The 15,817-nt window shown below is 42.2% G+C and overlaps 1 protein-coding gene across 13 annotated transcripts in view; it reads right to left on the bottom strand.

Moving 5' to 3' along the window:
* Window positions 1-15,817, bottom strand: part of syne1a (spectrin repeat containing, nuclear envelope 1a) — a 225,183-nt gene that overhangs the window by 147,357 nt on the left and 62,009 nt on the right. For all 13 annotated transcript variants that reach the window (XM_079571922.1, XM_079571927.1, XM_079571932.1 and 10 more), the window contains 12 exons: window positions 13,757-13,912; window positions 11,012-11,176; window positions 10,482-10,654; window positions 10,198-10,351; window positions 9,690-9,833; window positions 9,407-9,571; window positions 8,634-8,951; window positions 7,491-7,646; window positions 5,507-5,677; window positions 1,087-1,413; window positions 554-706; window positions 309-476 (listed from right to left, as the gene is read on the bottom strand). In XM_079571922.1, the coding sequence (XP_079428048.1) occupies window positions 309-476; window positions 554-706; window positions 1,087-1,413; window positions 5,507-5,677; window positions 7,491-7,646; window positions 8,634-8,951; window positions 9,407-9,571; window positions 9,690-9,833; window positions 10,198-10,351; window positions 10,482-10,654; window positions 11,012-11,176; window positions 13,757-13,912 (2,250 nt within the window). The remainder of the gene's footprint in view (window positions 1-308; window positions 477-553; window positions 707-1,086; window positions 1,414-5,506; window positions 5,678-7,490; window positions 7,647-8,633; window positions 8,952-9,406; window positions 9,572-9,689; window positions 9,834-10,197; window positions 10,352-10,481; window positions 10,655-11,011; window positions 11,177-13,756; window positions 13,913-15,817) is intronic.

Genomic DNA, 15,817 nt, shown 5'->3' on the forward strand with positions numbered 1-15,817 from the left:
CAGGGCCATTCATGCTCTTTTCACAGGTGGATTATTAATATGCTAATTCAAGCTTCAAACTTAAAGCGCAACTACCTGATTTTAAAACTGCTGTTCCAGGTGCTGTTACAATAAAACACCAATAGGGCATGTAACACTTTCTTGTCAAATATGTAAGTATTGTGTAAGTATTTTCAAATTTGGTAAGCATCAGTCTGCTAAAATCAAATGTATAATGCAATTTCTAAACCAGTAGGAGCGAATACATTTTCTCTTTAGGTTTTATACCATTAGTGAAGATGTAAAAAAGTACAGTGTTTAATGGCTACCTTGTGTCTGGCCAGGTGCTGTGTCGCTGCCTCAAGGCTGCCTCCAACAGTGGGGTCGGGGGTCACCATCCTGCTTGACATTTGAAGAAGCCAGCGCTCTACTTCCTGCAGTTCATTGTGATACGCTTCCTGCTCCTTCACTTGGACTTCCAGACTCTCCACATGGACCTGCAGGGGATCATATGCACGGTGAAACTCCAAACATTTTTTTAAAGCGCGTAAGGGATGAAAACCTACATTCTTACCATTGCAGTTTTACATAGATCGCAGTAGTCCTTCTGTAGCCTGTTCATCTTGTCTCGGATGGAGGGGTAATGGACCGATGCCAGCAGAGCGTCACCTTTCTCCACCACTGCCCTGACGGATCCATCATGGGACTGGACCATCTGCAACAAGGCCTGCCATGCGGAGCAACAAACAGTGAGGAATTCTGCCTCAACATCCTGTCAAGTGTAGAGTAATGATCACTGCGGTTGTAAGTTGGTTTTAATTAAAGGGAATATTTGCAGACTCTATGGGGCTTGCATACAATCGTGTGGTGCCTACTAAAACAGCAAAGATATGTCATTTGATTTGACTAAATGCAATGCTGATCAGGGATCTCGTCTGATCTCTGAAGCTAAGCAAGATCTTCTCTGGGTGTGGTAATGCCCGGGGCTGAATGTTTCTGTCAACAATCGGAACTATTGTTAGTACACTCAGGACAGTGGAAGGACTAACCACTTTTCATTGAGAACTGTAAACAAAGCATAATCCAACAGTGATACAGTTTCTTTACCTTGTACTTTGCCAGCTGTACTCTCCTCTGATACAGTTCTGCTTTGGGCTCCATTGGGGTCGCGAGCACCACTCTCGTCTCCACCAGCCACTGGGCCTGGGCCTTGTAGCGGTCCAGAAACTCCTTGGCCAGCAGCAAGGCCCGCTCCAGAAAACTGTGCTCCTGTCGCAGAGCGCTGGAGAGCTCCTCCAGCTGGGACAGTCGGGCCTCCACCTCCCCACCTAAATGTTCAGCACCCGCCTCGTCCAAGAAGCCTGCTGCCTGCTCCGCTCGCTCTCTCAGGGACTTTAGGTAACTGTGGCCACGCTGAAGCTCAGATTGGAGATTCTAGGAGATAATAATAAAACAGAAAGAATATGTCCACAGTGTTAAAATAGCATATTGTCCATGTAGCTGGCAATTCATAGAAAGCAAACCCTAAGCAATCTCCTTTATTTCTGTGTTCTTGTCATGAAGAGTGTTTATTTTTTCCATTAGAGTGCATAATTACCAAAATATTTTAGTGCCAGATTGAGCAATGCAGCCCATTGTGTCCTTTATGCCAGTCCATCAAGTGGATAATATCATGCTTTCCTTGGCTTTTAGGAGCATTGTATGGGTAATTCCTATCCTCACCTGCAGTGCTGCCCTGTTCACCCCGCGTCTGCCTGGGCATTGTGTCTGAAGGCTTTGAACCCATCAGGTAGGCTCCACCCAGCGGGAGGAGACGCGCAGAGAAGACCAGGGAGGTCACGGTGCGCAGAAAACCATGGTGGATAATATGAAAGGAGGACCCAATTATAAAGGCCCTTAACAGGCAGCGGTAGCTACAGGGGTTTCCAGGGCAACCACAACATACCGCAAAGACACAGAGAGCGTCACACAATGGGATGCCATCTAGCTTTCATCATCTGTCTATTATTGCGAGATGGGAGTGTTACATCGCACCAACTGCTCAGCGGCAAATAGTGGTGTTGATAATCTAATATAACAAGGCCTGTTTTCATCTGCGCACGATCACGTTGGGTGTGAAGCTATAGACATGCTTTCATTGGTCTAATAAGAAAACAAGCGCCCTTGTGTTGTGACCTTATTTAGCAACACTCAATATATCCCAATATCACGCAATTTAGGGGTTAAATTTCTCTCCCTTCTGCCCCATGGTTCATTATTCCCACTTTGTGTTGAAACCTGGCACATATATCACTATTGATCTGGGAAACATTGCGGGTTGACACAACATACAACAGTTCTGTTAAAGCTTGTTGAGTTGGTTAATCTATAGCCATTACTTCCAGTACATTGTAAAAGTTAATTCAAAATGAAAACAGTGTTCTTGGCCATATTACATCAATAACATGCAATGCTTGGCTTGAACTTATTCACACAGTTCAGCTTTGCAAGATCTCACTGTATGAAATTGGATATTGATATAAAGTACAGTGTTTTGGTCCATAGTGTTAATTATATTGTAGCTGAGATAGCAGTCTGGGAAATGCTATAGGGCTCCTACAGAAGCAATCATTTATTTCTTGCATTAATATGCCATGTCATGTGGCAACACTGTGTTTCATCATTTCCAGCACTACAATACACACTAACAAATCACTATGTCAGGGGTTTGCAACCTTTTGGATCCAAAGAGACTGTAAATTCAAAAAAGAGCTGCAACCAAAAAATAATTAAAAATGGGTCTGACTCCAGTTTAGACCAGAACTGAAGCTGGTCCAAACCCAGCCCTAACATACAAAGATGAGAATGGGGGTCATGGCTTTACTGGCAAGTCCAGAACGATACCCCTCGGTATTTTTTATACACAAGGAAATCAGTCTGGGCAAGATTTGTTTATTTGCCGTCGCAAATTGTTCACGAGCAGCATCACTCTTGAGATGCGTAAGTACCCACAATAACAATCCACCGATGGTGCACTAGGGTGCCGAGAGCTTTTTCCAATCAGCAGTAAATGACCAAAAACACATTGACAGTAGGTGAGTTTTGTGATTCATAACCCTGTTTGAATATTAACAAAGAATTGCAAATAACACCGTAAGAACAACACACCCACCCTTCGTTGATTGGTTTACTCCACTTTGCTTGCCCATGTTCCACTTTGGAAATGCAGATGCCGACTCTGATCAAACTCAATTGCTGATAGCCCAAACCAGGAGTAAACCAGAACTAAAAAGGCCTAAAAGCTGGTTGCATAAACACTTTTATTTAGTTTCTGTGGGAAGATATTTCTGTGGTCACCCAAAGGCAAGTTTCTCTTTGTCACCGCCAGTGGCTCAGAGTATGATAAATATCAAACACATAAGTCACATTGTTTCTTAAGGTATACAGGAACATTTAGGCCTTTGGGGTTAAATACTGTGAACAGGTAATGATATATGATATAATGTAGAATCTACAGAAATTAACAGCAGCTGTGTAACTCTCTTACCTTACAGGAAACAAAGAATGATTATATGTATCAAAAAGCTGCAGGGACTTGTGAAAATGCCCTTGAAAATTAATGAATGTCAGCGATATTAGAAAATAGGGAAAGGGAGGAGTAGGGGGCTAATTGAAGTCGAGAATGTATGACGAGAGTACATGTTTCAGAACAGCCTGACCTGTTTGACTTGTCAATTGTTTACTTACTGGATATTTCATCTACGTTCCATCATCATTTGCAACTCATTTGGATTTTTGCAATAATTAAAATTTTACAAAGCACTGCAACTTTTTTAGCGTGTGTGCTGTACAAACATTAATAGGAAGCTGATGGTCCCTGACGAAGCTCTTTCTCTCCTCTTCTTTCTGTCAATGCATAATCACCCAGGCAGACTGAGCGGCCCCGGAGGTCTCACTACAGGAGAGTGGGTAAGTGATGGCGCGCTCGCGTTTCATTTGAGAGGGAAGAACACATGTGGTGACAGCGCGTCTCGGGTCCCTCTGCAGACACTGTGCATCGATCCCAGACAAGGATTAGCACAAAGCTCGCACCAGATGATGCGCCGCTAAAGTGTGAACGTCTGTAGATGACTGTGAGGAGAACGGGGAAGACAAACAGTAATGAAATGAGCAAAGATGAGCTGCGCCAGTGGTTCTCAAACTGTGAGATCAACCGCCGATCACTCACGCACACGATACTTTCACACAGGCAGGTGAGTGAAGTGTCTTGCCCAATGACACAACGTGAGTTTGTAAGAGGGGGGATTTGAACCTCTGAGCTCTAGACTTGTGGTGTGGACGAATGCTCTGAGCAACCTGTGCCACCGTCATTCTAAAATGTTAATTCTCCCATTCAGAAAAGACACAATACACATGCAAAAAGAATTTCCTTTCTGTCTTTGTGCTGTAGACTGGATGAGGCATAGTTCCTGTTTTAGCTCTAATTATAGCTCATTTGCTTCAATTATTAAAGATGAAAGAAAGCCAAACACTCATTCTCCAGAACAAAAGAGCACAAATGAGCACACAGAGGAGCTATAGACATGAAAGATGCTTGTTAGCTCGAACGTGCGATATAAAATCAGTGCTTATAGAGGTCTTGAGCGTGTACGCCTGTGTGAAGTGAAGCGGTAAGGGCACCATATCAATTACAGTGTCTGTGCCAGCAGGCTCCTGACGCTGCCGCTTCTTCATCCTCTGCTTCACTGTGGGCGGTCCCTCCCCGCTACCACGCATTCTCGCAAACCGCACCCGCTTTGTCTTCATAAAGGGGCCGATCGATACGCACACACACTCGATATGAACTATGCCAGGCAGACGATAGCAGTGATTTTCCTCCCCAATGCAGACTGCGCAAGTTTCCCTTCGATGCACACGTACGGAGACGAGGACCGCAGTGACCATATTGCCTGCTTTCTAAAAGAACAGCCACCGGTTTTGCAGATTCTTCATTAAGTCCTCAATGAGATATATTTTTATTAAGGGCATTTAAGAAGTAGTGCCAACCAGTCAATCTGTTCCTGCTTTCTGTTTCTGTTCAAATGCCTTAGTAAGGAATAGGAAAAGCGTGTAGCGAAACCCACTGAACAACTTGAGAAAAATGACTGCAGTGACCATGTTGTCTGCTCTCCAAAATTAAAAGCACATTTTGCAGACGCTACAGAAATGCATGATAAAACCAGCCAAGCACACAACACCTGCCAAAAGTGCGATGGTACAAGCGGTTATTTCTGGCAGAAACTAGATTGGAAGAGGAGTTTTTCGCTGGCGTGAGTGTTAAGATGAGAGGTGCACGTGTTTAGCGCTTGAAACTTAAATCAGGCTTACATGACTGACTAACACGATTTCACCTGGGTAATACCAGATGCCTGCACTGATTTATGTCAACCATTTTATATGGCCGTACCACAGAGATCCTTCCACACCTGCAGCTATATTCCCACTGACCCTTGGAGGTTAATTACCAAACTAACAGCATGGACCCAAGTACAAAAAAAAAAAATGATACCTCCAATTTCTTCATCTTTTTCTCCATTGTGATGCGGTCCAAAGGTTCAGAAGTGTCCGTTAACGCAGTGAAGGTTTTCTGAGTTGAGTCAAGCCAGTCGGAAAATGAGATACAAAGAGTTTCAGCTTCATCGATGCTCCTCAGCTCTTCCTGGAGATATTTAATTGATTCCTGAAACAACAAGACAGAGGGTTTAAAATATCAACACAGCTAGCAGCAACTTTTCTATTTACTTCAAGCTTTCCGAGCAGTGATTAAGTGTTTTAATTTCTACTTGCTCTGTAAATGCAAGAGGCGCTGTTTATTTGAGTTTGCGACGCATACCTCTGGCTTTGCCTCATTAAAAACAATTGGTGCTGTTCCATGAAAGAAATACTGCGATACACTCACAAAAAAGCCTATTCATCATAATTAATAGCAGATTTGAATTCACATATTTGGTCGTCCGTCATAGAGCTTCAGTCAAGGGAATATACAGGAAATAACTCTATCTCATCCTTTTAGCACATACAGTGGCCACAAAGGACCAAAAAGCTCTCTGATCACCCATCACAGCAGAAAATATCCGGTTTCTCCTGCCCCTTTCATCTGCTGAATGTCAATCGCTACGGCTACAAGGACAAGAGAGGATTCTATTTTTTTCCTTTTTCATGTTTTTGACGCTTTATCCACTTGACTGAGCTTTTGGAGTCAATAACAGTATGCGGATGAAGTGGGTTTTCATGTAGATTTTGACACATTACTCGGTGTAGTTGCAAATCCTGTGGCGAGAGGCTCCAATTAGCTGTAAATGCTGAGTGCACACCTTTTGGAGACTAGAGGAAGCAGCTCCCCACCTCATGCCCATATGGCCACCTCTTCACACAGCATAATTACATCTATTTGGTTGGATAGATGGGAGTCTTTTGTATATCATAATATAATGCATTCGTAGAGCTGGTTTAGTCCATGTTTAATCCTAGTAGTCGTAGTTTAGAATCGTTTTCACCAAGATTTAGACAGATTTTAGTTGATTAAAGCTTTTTGACGCAGTACATGAAGTGAAAACTTTGAGCATCACCGTTGCGCTCGATGAGAATGGGGTGTGAGAAAGTGGGGAGTGGTTACTGTAGGTGTAAAAATCAATGTAGCGATGGTAAAGCTTTTCCACTCACGGTGCTGGGTGTGAGATTGCCTTCTGTAGCGTTTAATTATAGCCTTAGCCTCAGTCCACAGGAGCCCCATTGATTTCCCTTTAGTCCCCCCCAGAGGAGCAGACGAATACTGCGCGTGGACCTCAATGCAGTGAACAACACAGGCCAAAATCCCAGAGCTACTTCAATGGGGTGTTACACAAACAAGCCCAAACTCACAGTGGAGGTGAGCCCGTGGTGAGAAACTTAACCATGAGAGGAGACCGCTGGGCAAACAGCAGGAGTGCACTCAACAGCTATGCACTGGTGTAATAAACCATCTATGGAGCTATTTACATGTTTTAAATCCAACACATAAAATTACTGACTGAATTGACTGTAGACTATTCGACTTTGCAAATATGACTGTAGTTTTGACACATTTTAATGTGAGTCAACAACAATCCAGGTAATGAGAATTGTTGTAGCATATGGTCAAAGCCAGACCACTGCCTTTTTTTCTATTCCATACAAGACTTGTGGGATCTCATCTCCTCAGATTCAGATGAACAGGAATGAAAGGCAGACTAACCAATCAGAGAAATGCATGGTTCGTTCATATCAATTAAAATCACACAGAGCACTGACAAAATGCGCCTTCTTCTGCAGTATCCACCAGCGAACTGTCATTTAGAGGTGCAAGAAGTTAAAAACTGACTCTGAATGATACAGGAGTATTTATCCACACTTGATTGACAAATACTGAAACCTACGTGTGTTTGATGAGGGAACACTATCATAAAAGCTCAAAAAAGTCAGTTTAACAGGGCATGGGCTCTGTGCAGGATCTCTTTCTTTAAACAGTGTCTGACCTGTATGCTGAGCAGCAGGGAGTGGTAGCGGGCCGTTAGCTGAGTGGCGGTAACACTGACTCGACTGCTGATGTAGGTCTCCTCTAAAACCTGCTGGGCCAGCGGAGAGAGGCCGTCCACTTCCTCCTGTCGAGTTAGCGCTGCCTCTAGACATCCCTGCTCACAAGGGACACAGACATGTATATATTAGCATAATGAGGCCACATTATTCATGAGGTAATTGTCAGTTGACTTTTAGGAGTCATAAGGTTAGACACGTAAACAAATATGAAAAAAAAAAACAACAACAGGAAAAAGAAAAACAGATCTTGAAAAACAATGGGACACAGAGTACAGTGTGTGTGTTGTCTATAAATCTCCCGGAGAATAATGCAGACTGTCTGACACTGTGACACTGACAGGAAGAGGCTCTAAAGGGAGGAGGCCCATAGGAACAAACCCAGTCCCCCGCTGCTCCACTCTGAACACACACTGGGCCTCTACAACATGTATAAATACAGAAATATGGGATGCATTCTGTCAGACTGTGGCAAGTTCACAACCTTTTGATTTAAGAGTATTTTCTCAACATTTGACAGTGTTCAGAATTCCGTAAAAAGAAAACTGCTTTAAAATACTAGAGTTACAGTTCACATAAAAGTGTTTGGATACTATACTGTGTAAGAAGTATTCACCAGAAGTGGCCAAGCAGCTAACATAGTAGTTTTCTCTAGTATTTATGTTTAGCTAATGTTAGTCTAAGAACAATGTTTGCTTGCATTGCTAAAATGGCAGATTTATATTGTAACGTTCAATTTATAACATCCCAAACTCTGGGGTAAGTGAAGAGCTTAACATTGTATTTAATGAAAAGTATTTGGGGGTAATTACAAAGTATAAAAATTGGCAAGCAGAAATTTTTTTCTGTATAAGCACTGGAGAAATTGCATGCAAATAGCTTATTATCTCATAATCATTATTATTCACGAGTCAGTAAAACCGACAATGAATAATGAGACTTAAATTAAAAATTATAAGCAGATGCATCACTTTGTTAATTGTTTTAGTGACAGCACGAGAAATTCTGAAGGAAGAGACTTGGACATTATGGAGGGAATAGTCACACTTGGCTTTTTAGTCACATATACAGTATCTCCTCTTTACCTGCATTTTCTTGAGCTGAGCCTCCTTGGTTGCTCTGTCTGACCTACGATGACTTCTTATGTTTGACGTCTTCTCCATCTCCTCCAACCAATGAGCCAGACTCAAGAACTTCTGTCCCATTTGCCTCACTCTGGCCAGGGTGGCGCTGAGTTGGGTCTGGGTTTCCTCCAATCGGCCCTGGTACACCCCCCACTCCCTCTGAGCCGTGTCCAGCGCTCGATCTTCAATCTGTGGGACGCCCCACGGAATAACCCGCTCTCTGCTGGTCAGCACAGAGGAGAGCAAAGACTGGCCCTTTGAACAACACTCCTGCAGGGTCTATGGAGGAAACAAGACAACAAAGAAAGCATTAAAGCGTCTTTTAATATTTGGACTTCACTGATGTTTGAGCCAAAGGTCAAATTAAAATGGACTGATGCCATAAAGTATTAGACTCTTGTGTGCGTGTGCGTGTGAGATCACCCCAGCAAACGATACGCCTTAAAGAGTGCAATTTAAGATAAGAGGTAACTTGAATTATAAAAGCTAATCATTTTTCTAATTATAACTTAGTTTGATGGTATAATGCCGTCGGTAAGGATTAATTGTAGTTTTTCACCAGTCAAGAGGCAATTTTAAGAAGAAATTTTGGGAAAAGCTGATTTTAAATTTTTTCACATAACTGACATGAGTGAAATAGCTCTTTCAGTATAATCTATAATAAAGTAGTTCAAGATAAATAATTGCGTGATTATTTACAGATTGAACACATAAATCCAGTATATCATCATTACCTGTAGCTGCTGTAAGGTGCACTCCAGAGTATCCACACTTCCCTCTGGGTGGGACAGAGTCACCAAAGTGGCCTGTTCCTGCTCCAGCCAGTCCTCAAACACGTGTAAGGCTCTCTGATACTCCTGATGCACTAGCACCAGCCCTTTGGCCTTGCTGACTGCATTCTGTAAAACCAAACAATTATACTCACTACCCTGTTACATTTATGTCACTTCAATAATTTATTCAGAATCAATTCATTATTCAACAGATAAAACCATGGAGTCTGTTGTGGATACATACTTTAGCTTTTTCCTTGAGGCTGTTGTATCGCGACTGTAGCTGGTGAACCTCCTCCTGAGTGTTGTAGTGTTCGGCCATATTGGATCCCTTTGTGGCGATGGTTTCAAGAGGACTGCTGTGACTCAACACTTCTTCATAGAGAAGCTGGAAGATTGAAAGTTGTTGAGACAATGCAGTTCAAAGGCGACTGGTGCTATGTCATCCTCCAATTTGTTAGCATGCAGTTGGTAAAAAAATGTCGGCTTGAATTTTGTTTTTATCATGGGTAATTCTCCAAGCTGCCAATGGAGGGCACTCACACCAAATGAGATGCTAAGATACCTGTCCATACTCTTCAAGTGACTTACATACATAACCATTATTTGAGCTATGAAGTGCCTACAAGCAGGTTAATGAGTTACATTTATGTATAATAAATCCACTTTAAAGATACAATAGTCTGGTTTTGGCACCGTCAATGTGCTTTGATTGTTCCAACATGAGACTTACAGAGTATTGACATTAGTACCTTGGTCTTGCCCAGATTGGCGGTCTTGTCTCTCATCTCTGAATACTGTCTGTCTGAGCAGCTGAGCGTCTCCTCCACTCGGTCCATCCACAACACAAACTGACCAACATCTTCCTGATAACTGGTCCACTGCGACAGAGCGCCCTCTAGCTGACTGGTGGTTCAAAAGAAACACAGGAAAACTATCAAAGCCAATTGTCTCTGTAACCTTTCAACCAACATAAATCTATGAACTGGAAGAGGACACTTCCTAGATCCGTTTTATCAATTAATTGACATCCAACCTTTTACACTGGATGGAGGCAGAGAGCAGGGAGTCCCAGGAGTCTTTAAGGTCCTGAATTTGTTTTCGAATGACTGGCACTCCCTCAGCCGAAGTATTTCGCTGGACAGCCTCGCCCCTCGTTAGGAGCATTTTTAGTTGAATCTCCCTCTCTTGACGAGCAGCCAGCAGCGCCTGCAGACAAAGACGAAAAATCATCAGTGAGGAATCTCCACTCAGCAAACAAAGAGAGCAAATACAAAGGAAAAACAATGCATGCTGTTATGTGTCTCGATGAGTGGATCTCAGACTGTGTTACAGTCGTACAGGGGTTGTCCATCTTCAATAAAGGTATTCGAGTCGTCTTCTGTACTCACCACTGAGCACAGAAGACAACTCGAATACCTTTATTTAAAGTCTAGTGGAAGACCTTGGTTTTGAACGATCTGAGTCAGGATTTTACCCTCTTTGTAGCTCATAAACGTTTGAAAGCTATGAAAGATGAAAAATTTAAATAGATCCATGAATGATGTTTGCATGATCGGTACATACTTCCAATTGCAGCATGCGGTCCTCCAGAACGCTCTTGTCGGAGGTGGGGGAGAGGCAGGAGCTCAGGACGCTCTGAGCCTCACACACCCAGTCCTGGAGCTCCTTCAGGCCCTGAGAGAAAAGGCGATGCTCCCCGACGATCCGCTCAATTCTGGAGGCTTTGTCCTTTAGGAACAGAAGAAAGACACACTAAATACACAGCCATAGTAACACAGAATAAAGATCTTTTCGCTATTTTGGTGACACCTTTGCAACTTGAATACGCATTAATCTGGACAATCAACATCCATATTCAATAAGTGCACCTGCTACATTATGCTCCCTTGAGATCTCTTAAACGGGTAATGAAGCTATTTTACAAATATAACTTTAGTAGATACTTCCCTTTTGGCGTCTCTACCTTTGGCGCAGAGACAAAAGCCGTTCATGTTCCAAAAGCAATCCAAGTCCTAGCTCATACAGTAACACACTGACTATGTGTGTACGGAAAAGTGTTAGAAGAAGAGAGAGACACATCACTTACTTAATTGTTAGTTTTCTATAGTAATGAATTAGCTTGGCCAGCCAAACTGCACATTTTTCAAATTCTTTACAAAAACATACAGTCCCACTATTCTATCACAAATTATGATGGGTGTGATTGGTACAGTATATATTGAGACAAATTATGCATCATGGGAGATATGATTTGCTGTTGTCCCTGATGCTCCTGCTTTTGAAGAGAAAGCAGGAGGACATAGTGGCGCGACGGCTACTATTTACAATGTTATGGTATTTCTGTCAGCCATTGTAAAAAGGATTTGTATTGCAAATTACCACAGCAGCACCACAAACACTGGAAATACAGAATATTGCTCAAGTGACCTACAAATCACACGGTTGATATAGAGATAGATAAAACGATTTTACTGTCTCCGTTTTCATATTTGAACCACTTGTGTTTTTTTCTCCAGGACATCTCTGGGGATTTTCCTGTCTCTAGATGCCGGAACAAATACCTTACATTGTTTAGAGTCAGCGATCAAATATCTTCAACATCAGAGGAAGTGCCTGCTGGAGGAAAGCCGACTAAAAATAACTGTCTGCAAGCGGTGATTTTAACCGATTTTTCTTCTGTTTCTTTGGCAGAGAAAGAAACCTTAAAAATAGCCTTCTAGCAGCGAATGGCGGAGTAAATAAACTCCATTAATCATTGTTGAGGCTACTCCCATTGTCCCACAGTCGAAGGAAAAGTGTTTGTGTGGTCAGTGTTTCTGGTTGCTGCGTGTTGTATTAAATTAATCACTACATGTGTGGCCAATCTAATGAGAACTTCAGAAAGGTCAGATTTTCCAGCTCTGACACGGCTCCAGCAATTCGAAAGTGCTTCTTGTGGTAAAGGTAAAACCTGGACTATTTTTTTTTTTTTTCAAATTGAAGACCTTTTGCAGTGGAGCGTAGTGCAGCAAGAAACTGACTGCAGATGTTGACACTTGTATTCTATAACCTCGCGGCAATGTGGCATGACTAATATGTTTTGAATATTGTTAAACAAGAAACAACATGCCCGCACTAAAGGCTACACGGCTCCCTCTAAGAAAATAATCTGTCATGGTAGACATCTATTTAGCACGTTGCCTTTGATCATTATTCTTCCATCCACTTACTATGCTGGAGTTTTTCCTAGCAACTATGGGCCTTAGGCGTACATCACCCGAAGACATCCCACTGCTGACGTAAAATATAATTTGAGAAGCCACCATTCACTCTGATGTTGATATAAAGGGAGCTTGCCATATCAACATAGTCTTTGGATGGTGATAAGAACCCAGAGTGAAACCACAACAACATCTGCATTATCCAACGTTAACATTAAAGCAGTACTAAGTCATTTGTTTACCGTAATAAATCCTTTTCGTAGATCCACTGGGGGTAATACAAGTGTTAATGGTAGGATTGGGGGGTCTTTCACTTCCCCCTGGTGTCTCTGGCCAGAAAACCACACTTGCAACTTTCCCTGCACTGGGTCGGAGGCCCCAATACACACTAATAGAATCACAAAGAAGAAGCTAACAGGCTAATGGGCAAAGCTAACTGCGGGTTAGCGCCACTTACACAGTATTCACAGCCAAGTTTGTGTGAAAAAAATTGTCTCCATTGTGTAATCGGATGTACAAAATTGCTCTCTCCCTTTTGTCTTTTCTGTCAGCGTAGCACTTACTCTCACAGACAATTAATGTGTAAAACATGCTACGACACCTGCAGTGCCGCTTATGGTCTCTAGGGGCACGAGTTACTTAGTTCTACTTTAACAAAAGATGACTGTGAGGGAGTTTCTCGAATGAGAGGCGAAACTTCATCACTTCAAAATCTTTTCTATGATGGAAAAGAGCTTACACAAACATACAACACACAGAACAGGGTACAGACACAATGAAATACGTGCTGTAAACTTCATTCTTGCAACTATGGGCTTTGACTAGGGCTCTCAGCTGATCATGAGCTTTGAATTTATTTATATTATAGTTTAGATAGGCATGCATACTGTAGCTCTATTGTATATTGTACACACTTTTTATCATTATTTGTGCTTGACGCTTTGAGAGAAGCACAAAAATGTCTTTGTCAAAAATTGACAAAAGGGGCAGACAGTTTCACCTCATTTACTCTCATATCAACTACTAGATGACGATTTACTTGTATGGTTTTGACGTCAACATCAGTAGGACAGAACTACAGCTACATGCTACAGAATGAAAGTAATACCTTGGCCAGGTTACTGAGTGCAAGATATTGGGCAGACAGCTGGGACACACGGTGGACAAAGCCTTTGCCCGCGGCCTGTCCCTCCCAGAGACGATGAGCACTTTCCCTCAGCCGGGCCAGCTCCGCCTCACGACCGGACATCTCCTCCAGCACGCACTGGGCCAGCGGGAAGCACAGAGAGATGAGAATGAAAGAAATAACGAGAATGGGATTCAAGACAGAGAGGGGAGATTAAAATGGGAGGAAATGGACCACAACACAGAGGGTAGTTATGGGCAGGCACCAGAAACAATAGTGTCAGGGGGAATATGGAAGACAAAATAATATCATGAAGGTCGAGAGAGTGGGGAGAGGACAGATGGGGGGCAGCGATTTACATGTAGGAGCAAGTGCAATAAGAAGACAGTATAATATCAATATTGGTTTGAGACAGGTTTGAATTGTGGTCATTCTGATTTTGTTCAGATATAGATGTGTTTTTCACTGGTGTGATCGTTTGCCAAAATAATACAAGAACTGTCACTACCTTTCACTGAGTTTTATACAAATTCAGGAGAACCGTTAAACAACACCAGTATGGTATTGAAAAACAGTTTAGGTACTACTGGTATCGAAAAAAGTATTGAAAGGAGGTACCGAAAGGAAATGTTATATCTTTAGATCCAAGTTTTGATACTGTTGGTCCAGGGACGGCATTAAAGGAAGTGACTTGGTTATTTTCAAAAATATTTTTTTCCAAATTTTTCCTCCCACTTTTCTATAATTAATGTTTTCTCTATTTTACATACATTTTCCATATTTATGCCAAAATTTCTCCCAATTTCCCCCAAATTATTCCCCATTTTCACACATTTATTGACATTGAAGAAGAAGAAGATTACAAATGACAAATATTTGAGTGCAGGTATTGGAAAAAAGTATTGTTCAATATCGGTATCGAAAACCAAGCATTGTTTAGGTGCTGGTATCGGAAAAAAAAGTGTCACGGTACCCAGCCATATTCAGGAGTCAAATGTACAGTATCATTTACTGTACATGGCGAAAGAATCTATCAGGAACTAGGGTGAAAGTTTGTGACACTTAATGAAAATATATTACGTGGAATCAGCAAAATAAATAACAAAATAGGGCTGGTATTTATCTTCAAATTAATGTGAAAGTGCAAGGCAGCAGACGGACTAAACCTTGAGATTGAATGCTGCACAAAATGCTGTTGTGATTGCCATAATTGCAACGCTAACACAACTACTTCAGTTAGCCCCAAAACAACAGGGAAAATTACAGTAAAAGGCTTTGGATAATGATTTTGCTGACACAGGTTCAGCAGCCTTATTGTACTGTATTTTATTCCAGGTGATGGGGTAGACATGTGTAATTGCTTGGAGCCCAGACGAAAGACAATAAGGAGAAGTGCTACAGCGGGTGACAGGGTAAATACAAAAATAGCAACAATGATAAGCACCGAGCCTTGAGATGGGCTTGATATATTTCCTCTTTTGTCAGTTTTATCTTTTTAACACCCGTCGCCTCTCCTCTTTTTGTCTCCGTCAGACACGAGCTGTTATCACATCCTGAAAAGGGCCTTTTAGCCACGCAGCGCGTCAGTCTGACAGACAGAGAATTAATTAGATTTCTGGACTTTTCCCTCTGACTATTGTGCCAAGACGTTGCTCCATTTTGATCCAGTGGTGCTCAACAAATGTAATTCGGTCCTCCTCTTTCATCCAGTGATGTGAGATTGTACTTGAGGGAGGGACATCTGATGAAGAGCCTCAGATACAGCTCCTACTTAGCGAGTCAGGGAAGATGTAGTTTTCATTTAGGAAAAGGATTTATTGGTGGAAGACACACATGGACACTGAATAAGGATAAAATGTCCTAACTGATAACATCTATTTGCGTTATGGAGCATGTTTAGAGGAATACAGGCTTCCCCAGATACAACCCCACAGGAGTCAGTGACACGGGCAGTTCGCCTTTACTTCTGATATACCACCAAACTACAGTGGGAGGAAAAAGTGAGTACACCCTTTGGAATTTCTTACATTTCTGCCTAAATGG

Source organism: Gobius niger (genome assembly GCF_951799975.1).
Source record: "Gobius niger genome assembly, chromosome: 15".
Lineage (NCBI taxonomy): Eukaryota > Metazoa > Chordata > Actinopteri > Gobiiformes > Gobiidae > Gobius > Gobius niger.